This window comes from Exophiala spinifera (assembly GCF_000836115.1).
Source record: "Exophiala spinifera strain CBS 89968 unplaced genomic scaffold supercont1.1, whole genome shotgun sequence".
Lineage (NCBI taxonomy): Eukaryota > Fungi > Ascomycota > Eurotiomycetes > Chaetothyriales > Herpotrichiellaceae > Exophiala > Exophiala spinifera.
Genome location: NW_015622513.1, coordinates 2,382,095 through 2,395,307, shown reverse-complemented (window position 1 = coordinate 2,395,307; position 13,213 = coordinate 2,382,095). Strand labels below are relative to the sequence as shown.

The following is a 13,213-nucleotide window of genomic DNA, read 5'->3' as shown; positions in this document are numbered from 1 at the left end:
GGAGGTTTTAGCAGGCGGGAGATTCTATCATTGACTATTCCTAAACAGGGTAAATTGGCTAGGCTACTGAGGGTCAAATAAACAAGGATACCATACTGTACGGCGGAGTATATTTACCATCGATGTCGACCTGAGACTTCTGTTCAGTGCTTTGACGCGCCTTCAATCTTCGCGTCAACCTCGTTCCAATGTCATCGAGAAGAGATGGTGGTGCCGGCGCTGGCTGTACGGCAATCAAATGCCTTCGAGCCACCGCCATCCTCTATGCTTGCCACTCATGTTGTCCACGGTAATGGAGTTCCAGATTTTGACCGGGACAGTTTCAATCAGTTGCTAGCAGAGGCGCTTGGATCAGACGAACATGGCCAACCCAATCTAGGGGCAGATGTCGCTGTCAACCACAAGTTGATACGGATCATATTTCAAGTTGGTATCGAGCAGAGTCTCGACGAGGATCCATTTCACTCTGCAGTTGCTGCTGGTAAGGCTACCTCTCAGCTCAAGACCTGTCTCGAAGTCCTTCAACTCGCCATCGAGAGATCCCCACAGGTGCTCTTCGTCAAGTCACAAGACAGCGGAACGCCAGGGCAAGGAGCCTTGTTGTATAGTTGGCTTGTTCCCAGACTTTTCCCTTTACTCAACCATGAGGGACTTCGAGACCCAGTTCAACAGCTTCTTACCGTCATGCTGGAGGGTGACTGCCGATGCTCCAATACTGATGCATGCGGTCAGGTCTGGCATTACCTGAGGAGCGTCGCCGGTGGTAAGATTTGTTATCAGAAGAACTCATTGACCCCAACTCACGTTGATAGGACTTCTTGCAATTGCCACTACGAAGAAGATTCAACCTCGGAAGCCTATTGTTATGACCTCAGACGACGCTGATGCCACTACTGCAACGATACCATCATTTCTTAAAACAGTTTCGAAGATCAAATTTCCCTCTTGCTACGATCTTGTGACATGTGTAGCCCGAATCCTGCGAGCCCTGTCGACACAGCAGAACTCACCCCAAAGCCGATTGCAATTCCGCAAACTCTTCGGTCGACTTCGTGACTTCATTGACGATGTTCAAGGACTTTTATTGGAGGAGGGCCAGATGGACCTCCTGTCTCACGAGATACGAGCGCTGAGCGTCCGTCCCCTACTGCCACCGACCCCACAGTTATTGGAAGTTTGGCCTGACACTGACCGCGCCCGGAAGCGCCCTCGACTTTCAACAGAGAATGGGGATCAATTTACAGACACAGCTCATCGGACTGTTGCTCGCAATATCACGTCACACTTGACTGGACGTGCACAATCCGACTTGGACGGCTTAAGCAAGACGGCCCCAGGCCATTTTCAGGGACTGTCTGAAGTTGAGCAATGTTCCCTCCTGGAGCTCTTGGGTGGAGGTGCCTGTAGGCTGGCTGGTATGGATGCACAATGCCCTTTCTGTGACGAAGACAATTGCCCCGCCAATTCGAATGTCGAGGTCGCCACGTACCCGGGCGAAGAGTTGCTCAAAACTCTTGTGGGTTTGGTGCAGATAATTAAACGTCAGTCAAAAGCTCGAGTAGTGGCAATGTGTGCACTTCGTCGAATTTTGATGCACACAGACATCAGCGCAGACTTAAAGCTACGCGAAACCCCTGCTGGTGACTGGTGTTTACATTCTCTCAAGAGTTCTTCGCGGGATCTACGGATCGTTGCAACTAGAACCCTTCAAGCCTATCTCATGAGAAGGAAAACACTGGACATTGCCATTACGCGGGAGAACCGGATTACGGCTCTCGATTTCCTGCAAGCACTCTGGCAAAAGGGTGAAATTGCTCTTCAAGAGACATGTGTCCTCGCACTTGGTCGTCTTGCTCAAGTCGTCGGTGACGAAGAGTTGAACATCATCCTTGTCCGACTCGTTGACTACCTGGGTCATAACAATCCTTATATCTCAGGTATTGTGTATGCTGAAATTCAGCACCTGGCACAGTCTATGCAGATGTCTGCGTGGCTACTCTTCAGGCCGTTCTGGCGCACATTGGGGGTAGTCTTCGCAAAGTCGTTGTCATCGAGACCAAACGTGGCCCGTCATCTGTGCGATCTTCTGGGGATGGATATGACTGGACTGATGAGCCACACCGCTGAATTCGCGTTGCCATACCTAACCTTACACGGAGACATTGGGTCGATAAGACGATTCGCGGGGGTCAGTGGAGCATCAACCACCATCTTCGAGCTGTGTACTCAGAGGCAAAACCTGGTTGCCATCCTCTCGTTTCTGCTTATTCAACCTTTTCCGGATGCCGAACAGTCCATCGTCACGACTCTGTCCCGAGTTTCTGAGGAGTTTGAAAAGAGTGACCTAGCTTACTGGGTGGCTCACGACCCAATACACATTACCTGCGAACTACTTAAAGCGATCGGAGACAGCGGTCAGGGCAAGTCATCCCGAATCTACCAGGCTCTTCAGCTCCTGGCACAACTAGTGGCGCGCCAGCGCGGGCCGTCTTCTGGATCCCGACGAGGCGACAATATTGGGGCGTTCTTGGAGAATAATGTTCTTGCCATCGTCACTCATTTCACCGTTCTGTTGAATGACCTCGAAGCCAAGGAGTCCAAAGTCGAGAAACGAAGGTGTCTTGCTGCATTGGGAGAGGTTGTTAAGCTAGGAAAGGGCCGGGTGGTACGTGGACTCCCTCAAATCTGTGCTTGCCTGCGTTCTGGACTCGACGATGGAGATTTATGCGATGCTGCATTCTCTTCCTGGACAGTCATGATAAAGTCACTGAAACGAGAGGTTCTTGAATCACTTGTTGACCAGACCCTGGCCATCATTGTTCAGAAGTGGAACAGTCTGGACAACTGCTCGCAGCAACAAGCATATGACCTGGTCGGCCATCTACTCAAAAATCACACGGACTTGGTTCGTGAACGGTTTGCTACCATGCCATCGCTGGCATCGATACCTCTCATGGCGAAGTTCGAAAGTGAGATCATGGCTTTGAAACGACAGATGGATGAAAGACATCAGTTGAAGGCCTACGTCGATAGATTACGGGACGAAAATGTCGCAGTTATTGAACAAGCTCTGGATGAATTAGCTCCACTGTTGGCCGAAAAACAAGATCTACTACAACGTTCCATACTACGAGAACAGCCAGACGATTTGATTGCGGAGTTAGCTCGAGCTCTCCTCGACTGTTGTGTCAAATACAGCACGAGCACCGAAGTCACGAGACAATGTGGTCGGTGTCTCGGTCGTATAGGCTGTCTTGACCCAAGCAAGATTGAGAATGTGGTTGACCGCACACCTCTCATCGTTTTGGCCAATTTTGGAAAGGCTGATGAGGTCATCGGTTGGATATTCTTCTTCCTACAGCACGTTCTGGTCAAAGCATTCTTATCTGCAACTACCACGAGAGCACAGGGCTTCTTGGGCTGGGCGATGCAAGAATATCTCAAGTCTTGTGAGCATGACGATCCTTCCAATTCTGGGCCCAGTACTCTCGCCTCGCGCCTTTGGGGCGAGCTCCCAGACTCAGTACAGAATACGTTAACACCATTTCTCAATTCCAAGTACCTTGTACAAGAAGTACGGCCACCTGAGAAGAGCCAGTATCCTCTATATGCACCGGGTATGAAGCACCGAGACTGGTTGCGCACGATCACCCTAGACTTTCTCCACCGGGGTTCTGGAGAGAACATTGATATTGTTTTCGGAATTGCATGTCGCATCATCCACGGTCAGGACACGTCTATTCCAGCATTTCTACTACCATATGCGGTTGTAAACCTGATTGTCAGCGGCATTGAACAAAACAGTCGTGACATCGTCTCTGAGATTACCTCGATTCTCAGTATACCCCTTGAGACCCAAGACCGGCGTGTGCAAGATGACATCAAACTTTGTAGTCAAACTGTGTTTGAGGTCCTTGATTACATGTCTACCTGGCACCAGCAGAAACGAAAGCAGTACTCTGTCGGATTAGCCAAGGCTGAACGTGGCCACAATGACTTACTACTCGGAGCGGCGGCGGAACAAATTCGAAGTATCGAACGAGTTTTGGAACAGATCCCTCCCGATGTCTTGGCCAAAAGAGCTCTTGAGTGTAGATCCTACGCTAGAGCACTCTTCCATTGGGAACAGCACATTCGCAAACTAGAAACTGACAACATGCAATTTGAGCTTCAGAGGTTGCAAGAGATCTATGCTCAGATAGACGAACCGGATGGAATAGAAGGCATTTCGTCCCGCATGCACGTGCTTGACATCGAGCAGCAAGTGCTGGAACACAAGAAAGCAGGGCGATGGTCGGCGGCCCAAAGCTGGTATGAGATGCAGCTGGTCACCCATCCCGACGACACAGAAGTGCAGAAGAACCTTATGGACTGCCTTAAGGAATCTGGACAATACGATATCCTTCTCCACCATTTCGACGAAATCAGGAACCGTAGCAAGATAACCTCTGAAACGCTCACTCCATATGCCATGGAGGCAGCTTGGTCCACCGGGCAGTGGACGCGACTGCGTAGCTACATCTCCAATCTCACTGGACATGACTTTGCCTCACATCTAGGCGAGATCATGGTATCAATTCATGGAAGCGATAAGTTGAAAGCACTCGGCCTTATTGACGAATTGTACGGAGCAACAGCAGCTGAGCTCACCCCTAACTCTATAGCCTCATTCCAAGCCGGACATGACACACTGCTGAGGCTGCATGTGCTGAACGAAGTCCACGTAATCGCAGCAAGTCCGCCGGAAGACCGCATGACAGTCTTGGAAAACCTGAGGGGTCGCCTGGACATCTTGGGATCAAACGTTGTCGACAAGCAGTACCTACTTGGTATTCGGCGTGCAGTGATGTCTTTGCGGCCTGATATATTCACTGCGGGAGATGTTGCTGCTGCCTGGCTCAACACTGCCCAGCTAGCACGTAAGGCGAGGTTGAATGGACAAGCCTTCAACGCAGTGCTCAAAGCGTCTGCGTTGGGAGACAAAGCGGCTTCAATACAACAAGCCAAACTCATGTGGACCGAGGGCCATCATAGGAAAGCGATTCAAATGCTTGAGGGTGCGATTGAATCAGGCACATTTTCCGGCGATGACTATGTTATTGAGAATGGTTCAGTCACCCAGCGTCCTCAGAACGAGATCAAAGCCAAAGCATATGTGTTACTGGGCAAGTGGCTTGATCAGGCTGGACAAACGCAGTCAGATGTCATCAGACAGACGTTCCGCGATGCTATAAGTCAGTTCAGGAAGTCCCAAAGAGCTTACTATCACCTCGGCCGCTTTTACAACAAAATTCTGGATTCAGAGAAGACAATGCCTCCAGGAAAAGAAAGTCAAGCATTCCTTACTGGTGAAACTGCCAAGCTCGTCATCGAGAACTATCTCCGGTCATTGGGGAACGGCAGCAAGTATGTCTTTCAAACCTTGCCCAAAGTACTTACCTTGTGGCTTGAACTGGTAGACGGTGCAGAGGTACCACATGATCCACGGCGTGGAAATGCTCAGTTCCATACCCACAATGCCGCTCAACGAAAGCGTGTGATCGACGAAACTAACACCCAAATCAAGAAATACATTGTTGTCATACAAGCAGTACTTTTCTACACCGTCTTACCACAGGTTGTTGCAAGAATCTGCCACGGAAACAAAGCCGTCTCTGAACTGCTCGGCACAATCATCGTCAAGGTTGTAAGAGCTTTCCCGCAGCAAGCATACTGGTCGCTTCTGGCAGTGGTCGAATCGCAGCAGAAGGACCGTGCAGTCAAGGGGCTTGAGTTGGTCAGGAAGATTTGTTCAGACAAGAAAGACGACAGGGACAGAGACAAGCGAGCGCTTTCTCCCAGCGAGCTTAGAAGCATGTTCAACAGCGGGCAGAAGTTTGTAAAGGAACTGCTTCGCATCGCGGAATTTCCCATAGAGGGGAAAGTGTCAAAAGTCAGTCTCGGACGAGATCTGGGCTTTAACAGCAAAATTGCCCCGTCAAAGCTCGTGGTGCCCATCCAATCATGCCTTATACCCAGCATGCCAACAAATTTCGAATCCGCCGCTCTCAAGGCATTCCGACCTTTCTCGAAAGAGCCCATAACGATCTCGTCATTCGTCGACGAAGCCCTCGTTCTTTCGTCCCTCCAAAAACCACGAAAGCTCACCATCAGAGGCTCGGACGGCAATTTGTACAATGTCCTCGCGAAACCAAAGGATGATCTCCGCAAGGACCAGCGGCTAATGGAATTCAACACAATGATAAATCGATTCTTGAAGCGTGATGTTGACGCGGCCAAACGACGGCTGTACATTCGAACATATGCCGTCATCCCGTTGAACGAAGAGTGCGGTCTCATTGAGTGGGTCGACAACCTGAAGACGTTCCGCGACATCGTCCTCAAGCTATACAAAGATAAATCAATCCAGCCTAACTACGTCGAGATCCGCAATCTCCTGGACGAGTCGTGCTCCGGCGACCCGGAGAAGGTCAAGATCTTCCCTACACAGGTCCTTACGAAATTTCCGCCCGTCTTCCACGAGTGGTTTGTAGAAAGTTTCCCCGACCCGAGCACCTGGTTCGATGCGAGGTTGCGATACACACGGAGCGCGGCAGTCATGTCCATCGTTGGACACGTACTCGGGCTGGGTGACCGGCATGGCGAGAACATTCTATTCGAAGAAGACAACGGCGGCGTCATGCACGTCGATTTCAACTGTCTGTTCGACAAGGGCCTCACGTTCGAGAAGCCCGAGATGGTCCCATTCCGGTTGACGCACAACATGGTGGATGCCATGGGCACGTACGGTTACGAGGGGCCTTTTAGACGTTGTTGCGAGATCACGCTGGGCCTGCTGCGCGGGAATGAAGACGCCTTGATGACGATTCTGGAGACGTTTTTGCACGATCCGACTACCGACTTCATCGACAAGGTCGGACGCAAGAAGAAGAGCGTCAATGGCGTTCCGAGCACGCCTGTCGAGGTGCTGGAAGGGGTCAGAGGCAAGGTCAGAGGCATGTTGCCTGGAGAGAGCGTGCCGCTTAGTGTGGGCGGCTACGTCCAGGAGATGGTGACGCGGGCAACGGACATCAGGAACCTGTGTAAGATGTATATCGGGTGGTGTGCTTTCTTTTGAGCAGAAACGAAATCACGATCAGCGCCAGTGCAAAAGCGCTCGACCGTCTTGATATTAGGATTGAAATGTTTTCTCACAGTCGCATCATAGCTACGAGGTCTGTCGGCCTCCAGACACCTTGATGGTAATTTGTACTAGCCGTTGACAGGCGAGGAAGAAAACATGTCACCGGCCTCCAAGTCTTCCGTGTCTTCTTGAGTTCTTGCTTCCTCAGGCTGCGCTGCCGTGCGAGCGGAACTGGTCTCCCCCGCTCCTGCACGCGAATGCTGTGTCGTGCGCACAGGTGATGATGAGAACATTTCCTCACCACCAGCGTTGTCCTCGTTGACGCCATCGCGCGTGACAGGTAGGTTATCAGTTCTGTCTATGCTATTTCCCGCCGCTTTCTCCGCCCGAGGTGTCTTTTGTCGAGCTTCCTGTTCTGCGAGTAGTGCGTCCAGGTCGTCTTCGGCGTCGACTTCGTCGTGCTGAGGTGGCTTACTCGAGGTCTCGAGTGATGGACCTCTCAACCTAGATGTAGACTGGTATCGAGCTTCTTGCTCAGCAAGGAGAGCGTCGAGGTCGTCGTCCTCGTCCATACCTTCGACGTCATCGTCATCGTCGAACGGCGACTTATTTGTCTTTGCGGCGGGAGGGTTCGAAGGGTGAACAGGCCGGCGAGACTCCTGTTCTGCCAAGAGAGCGTCGAGATCGTCTTCGCCTTCAGAATCTGCGTCCACGGTTGGCTTTGCCGGTGCAGTAGCCTTCGAGGCCACCGTCGATGCGGTGTCCTGTTCGGCGAGCAGAGCTTCTAGTTCATCATCGTCCGGTAGGTTGTCCTCAGGCGGCATTTCGTTGCCGCTTCGCGAGTCAGGAATAAACAATGAGTCGCCTCCGGTCTCGCCGTGGACAGCAGTGGCGTCTGCTGACGGCGTCGAAGAGTTCTCGGCTGAATTGTTTCCACCAAACAGATCACTGACTGCTTGATCTTGATCTTGGTCCTGGTCATCCTTTTGACCCCACTTACGAGCGTAGCCTGGCTTTCCTTCATCGATCCACTCCTTTCTCATGATCCGCATGCGCTTGCTGTGGCCGACTTTCTCTACCAGCTGCAGACCGTCGGCAAATTTCGCGCGGGGGTACAGATTGTCGAGCCACAGTTGGTAATAATTCAAGAGGCGAGCGACGTCGGAGAATTCGTGTCCTTTGCCTTTCAGACGTAGCTTTTTGGAGAACTTGCCTGATCGTGCAAGGGCGCGCAGTTTGGGTATTCCTGGTGCTGAAAGGAGTCTGGAGGTGAATGAGCTTTGGTGCTATAGAAGGAAAACGGGTCTTATTGGGGCTTACCGCGCTTCATCGAGTTTGGCGATGGGCTTGCGCTTCTTGTTGACCTTGACTTCCTTGTTGATACCTAGATCTGCGTCGGAGCCGTCGTCATTGTCGGCCTTGCGTTTATGGCTTGGATCTGAGGTTGACTTGTCATCTCTGTTGACCCGGGAAGTCTGGTTGGTGTCCTTGAATGGGTCTTCGTCGTCTGTGCTGTCGAAATTGAAAATGTCGTCGATGGCCGCCTGGGTCGTAGTGTCTGTTGCCATTCTGACTCTTGCAGCAATTATTAGACTCTGGGTTCATACAACTGTGTGAAGGGAGTAGGGCCAGTATGGCGTTCTTGATACCGGCAGAACGCGTCTGGAAGGGAAGCGGACGCGTTTGGCGTCGGCCTCTGTAATTGAAATGCTCCGACTGGCTACCTACGTCATTTGAACCGTCTTGGCAGGCCTATGCCACAAGCGGGTTGGCGTGGTTCCTGGTCTTGGCAGGTGAAGCTCCGCGGGAACGTCTTTGATCCATGTTGAGGTGCATCTGGAAGACAGAAAGTCCAAAGCTGCAGCCATGGCGGATGAGCATAAAGTGTTTATCCCGCCTAAGCGGGTGAATACTGATTATCCAGTGAGTCTTGAAGCCACCTGGCAGAGAATTCAAGCTAACAGTGCCACTCCACCAGGTTATCGACACCGATCCGTATGTCTTCACTCGGCGAGAGCCACCTCCTTCGAGCACGTTTCACTGACGAGGCGCGATGTAGACACTGGAGGAGAGCATTCAGATATGCAAGACCCGAAGATTGGACCTATGGCGCCGGTATGGCTGCGGTAGGGCCGGCTTTCATGTTGGTTACCGAACGATACGCTCCCTCGTTTTCCGGCAAAGGTGCCTTTGGCCCCGTCTTCAGACTCAGTTGTGCCATTGGCTTAATAGCGGGTGCCGGCCTGGTATACCAGAGAAGTTGCTGTATGTTCTGCCTTGTGGAGGAAAAAAAAGGCGAATGACTGGATAAGTGGGCTGATGTGTATTGTCACAGTGCGATTCTACGGCTGGTCGGAGAACGAGAGAGAAGTCAAGCTGGATATGAGAGAGATGGTCGATAAAGTCAAGAAGGGAGAACCTCTATACGGCAACACCGACCTCACCCCCTACATGCAAGGTGTCGCTGCGCGAAACAGCAGATTCAGCGCGCTTATGGCCAATGTTGTCCCATGGGCAAACTTTGTCAACCACAACCAGGTAAGGAAGCGTACGTCCGATGATGGCGCAGGGAATACTGACGGTGTTTCTAAAGCACGGCGTCGACACTGCAAAGTACTACCAACAGGCGGAAAGAGAGCTCGAAGCTGAGCGATTATCGAAGGGAGGCCAGTAGCCCCCGGCGCTATATCCTAGGCCAAAAATTGACCATCCTGGCGCATGGAACTCTGATTGTGTGTCCATGGGTCCTTGAAAGTGTATATAACCATAAGAAAGGGAATGGACCAGGTCGACCTGGCAATTTATGACTGGGCGATTTGAGTCAATTTGATCCGATTTCTTGTCTACCCCCAGCTTGCAATATCATTATTGAAACTTACCAAACAGAGATGCATTTGCCTTCGACCATACGAATCTCGGATAAGATCATATTCCGAACAATCCCATTATGTGTACTGGGTGGCATGTCTGGTTGAATTGAACTGCCAGGCCTCAAAGACTCCGGTCAAGAGCTGTTTGCGCTTCGAAGAATGCGAATACGTGTCGAGATTATACACAATTATTGGATCACACTGATGCGTCCAGCCCTATTTGAAGGTGGGAGAGTAGGGAAGAGTGAAGGCTGGAATGAAGTTGTTTGCATCTTGTAGATGGTAACACAATAACGGAGTGAGGCCCTCACACCCTGTTCGTAAGGCAATACAACATAGAAGCAGGCATGATTCATTTGCCTAGGTAGGCAGCCTCGATCTCAAGTTCCAAGTTCTCGTAGATCTGGGTCTTCGTCCCATGCCAAAGCAAGAGAGCACCAAGGGTAGCCTCGTCACGTGCGAGGCTGTGGGGGTACATGTCAGTTGCGGACAAGTTTCATGTTCGCCGTTCACGAAGAACGTATTCCTGACCTAATGGGCAGGACCTCTAAGCTCCATAGCCATGATTCTCCGGACGCAGATATTGCTTCTGAGCCCGCTGTTCGGTCTCTCGGCATGGGCAGCAGAAACTCGAGCCTCAGAGTCGTCTCGGCCACGAGGAGTTGGACCGGAGTGTAAGAAACACCTTCCTGAGCGTTCTTTCTCAAAGACTCTTCGCTGAAGACGACCTGTAACCTTGTGCCTTGAAAAGCGGTGACTGACATGTCCTTCTAGTTGCAAAGTTCTATAAGAAGTCCTCCACCGACACCTTCACATGCATATCCAACCCGTCCATTACCATACCGTTTTCCCGAGTCAACGATGACTTTTGTGATTGCCCAGATGGTTCAGACGAACCAGGGACGGCCGCCTGTTCTTATCTCTCTCCTCTGTCACCTCCACAATACCATCCTGGCCCTGGGACCGCCGCAGGCTCCTTGAACACCACACTAGCATTGCCCGGATTCTACTGCAAGAACAAAGGCCATGTTCCGTCCTATATTCGATTTGAGAGCGTCAACGATGGCAAATGTGATTACGACCTATGTTGTGATGGGTCAGATGAATGGGCTCATGTTGGTGGGCTGAAATGCGAGGATAGGTGCAAAGAGATTGGGAAAGAGCACAAGAAGACGGAGGAAGTCAAGCAGAAAGCACTGAAAGCTGCGTTGAAGAGGAAGAGCTCCTTGATTGCCGAGGCCGAGAGGTTGAGGAAAGAGGTGGAAGACCGCATAGGGACCCTCGAAACCCAGCTACAGGCCCAGCAGCTTCGAGTCAAAGATGCTGGCGATATGCTGAAGGATGTTGAACGCAGAGAAAAGCTGAGGATCGTCCGCGGGGACGCCACTGGGAAAGGAAGCGGCAAATTGGGCGTATTGGTCGGACTGTCCCAGAATCGAATCAACGAACTACGATCTCAGCTTGAAAAGACAAAAGTTCAAAGAGACGCCATGCTAGGAAGAGTGGCAGAACTTGAGGGTCTCCTTTCTGCCCTGAAGGATGAGCACAACCCCAATTTCAACGACGAAGGAGTCAAAAGAGCCGTTCGTGGCTGGGAAGACTATGCAGCGCGCGAGACTGACGACGGTTGGACCGAAGCGGAAGATCGAGACCTGGCAGCGGTACTTCAGGAGGATACCGAATCAAATGGCATCAACTGGGCCGAGTTTGAGAACGAGCCATCAGAACCGGAGTCTGATGTTGCAGCGTTGTACAAATTCAGTTCATATTTGCCCGATGGAATCAGAATTTGGCTAGACGACACGCTCACTTCTCTCCGGAAGATCCTCGTCGAAAACGGTGTCCTCCCCGACAACTCTGATCCTGCGTCTCAAGCTGCAGAAAGCAAGGCTGTGCAAGATGCAAAGAAGGCGCTCAGCGATGCGGAACGTGACGTTCGGAACACGGAAAACGACGTGAAGCGACATCGAGAAGACCTCGAGAAGGACTATGGCCCCGACAATGGCATCTTCCGTGCTCTCAAAGACACGTGTATCTCTCGCGATAGCGGCGAGTACGAATACGAGCTCTGCTTCCTGGGCCAGACAAAACAAAAGTCGAGAAAGGGTGGCTCTCAGACCGGAATGGGTAACTTTGTGGGATTTGACTGGGATTACGTTGACGAGAGTGTTGGTGCCGACGGGAAGGGGCTCGGGACGGGTGAGAGGCTGGTCATGAAATATGAGAATGGCCAGCACTGCTGGAACGGTCCATCGAGATCGACTCGGGTCATTCTTGCATGTGCGGAAAAGGATGAGATCTGGAAGGTTAGTGAAAGTGAAAAGTGTGTATACCGCATGGAGGTCGGCACTGCTGCGGTATGTGAGCCGCCATCCTCGGGCAACAAAAGCAAACCCTCTACATCTGAGGAGGCGGAAGGGAAAAAGGATGAGCTGTAGACTTTACACAGATATTTGGTAGAGCCTCTGTATATCAATCGGCTGTTGAATCACATATGAGAAAGAACACAGCAGTTTCTGCAAGGCTGTCAGATAAAACTGTCAACGTTATACTCGGCAAGGCTGAGGTCAAGTCTGTTGTGAGTCTATTGACAGCACTTCTTGTACTCGAACACTGGCATTCTATCTGGACAAGCGCGTGCTGCTGCGTGTCAATCCGAGAACCCTTAATGCCGTGTCGTGAAGTGATTGGAAGGGCCAACACGCAACAAAAGGAGACTTGAAATACAAGCGCGGTAGTTGGCGGCTGCGAAGAGGATCACCAACTGCCATGCTAGCTCGGTGATTTGGCGAAGGCGATCAAGTATTCATTGAGGACGTCCCGATATCAGATCATATCCAAGCCCTTGCGGGAGAACATGATAGCATTCCTCCGTGTCCCTTTTCGGACCTCGAGCTGATGCAAGGGCTAGCTAGTCTCACCTTGAAAAGCACGAGAATAGTAGAGAGGCGGTGGCGAATGATGTTTGAGATTAAATGCAATCTGTCCGAAAATGATTATGTATTATGCAGGAGACTTGGACGAGATGCAAACGTGATTGACGATGTTCTATATGATGAGATGCGAGATGCAGGGTTAGAGTGGGAGAGGCTCTTCAATTTGGCTGGGACATTTGCGATGCAAGGGACAATTTACGCTAACGAAATTAGTGGATGGCGCCTATCCATAGATGGTCTAGCCGGTGCGACTAAAATGCAGCTAGTGCCTAACTAGGTATTCG

At 51.3% G+C, this 13,213-nt stretch overlaps 4 protein-coding genes across 4 annotated transcripts; 3 read left to right on the top strand and 1 right to left on the bottom strand.

The window, feature by feature from the left end:
* Window positions 1-204: 204 nt before the first annotated feature.
* On the top strand, window positions 205-7,117 carry PV08_00894 (uncharacterized protein; the record flags this gene model as incomplete). Its single annotated transcript, XM_016375259.1, has 2 exons — window positions 205-763; window positions 813-7,117. The coding sequence occupies 2 exons, from the start codon at window positions 205-207 to the stop codon at window positions 7,115-7,117; spliced, it is 6,864 nt and encodes a 2,287-aa protein (XP_016240535.1).
* Window positions 7,118-7,251: 134 nt separating this feature from the next.
* PV08_00893 (uncharacterized protein) lies at window positions 7,252-8,691 on the bottom strand (the record flags this gene model as incomplete). Its single annotated transcript, XM_016375258.1, has 2 exons — window positions 7,252-8,386; window positions 8,444-8,691. The coding sequence occupies 2 exons, from the start codon at window positions 8,689-8,691 to the stop codon at window positions 7,252-7,254; spliced, it is 1,383 nt and encodes a 460-aa protein (XP_016240534.1).
* Window positions 8,692-9,120: 429 nt separating this feature from the next.
* PV08_00892 (uncharacterized protein) lies at window positions 9,121-9,797 on the top strand (the record flags this gene model as incomplete). Its single annotated transcript, XM_016375257.1, has 3 exons — window positions 9,121-9,388; window positions 9,459-9,661; window positions 9,717-9,797. The coding sequence occupies 3 exons, from the start codon at window positions 9,121-9,123 to the stop codon at window positions 9,795-9,797; spliced, it is 552 nt and encodes a 183-aa protein (XP_016240533.1).
* Window positions 9,798-10,555: 758 nt separating this feature from the next.
* Window positions 10,556-12,431, top strand: PV08_00891 (uncharacterized protein; the record flags this gene model as incomplete). The annotated part of the gene is made up of 2 exons (XM_016375256.1): window positions 10,556-10,667; window positions 10,768-12,431. The coding sequence occupies 2 exons, from the start codon at window positions 10,556-10,558 to the stop codon at window positions 12,429-12,431; spliced, it is 1,776 nt and encodes a 591-aa protein (XP_016240532.1).
* Window positions 12,432-13,213: the final 782 nt, after the last annotated feature.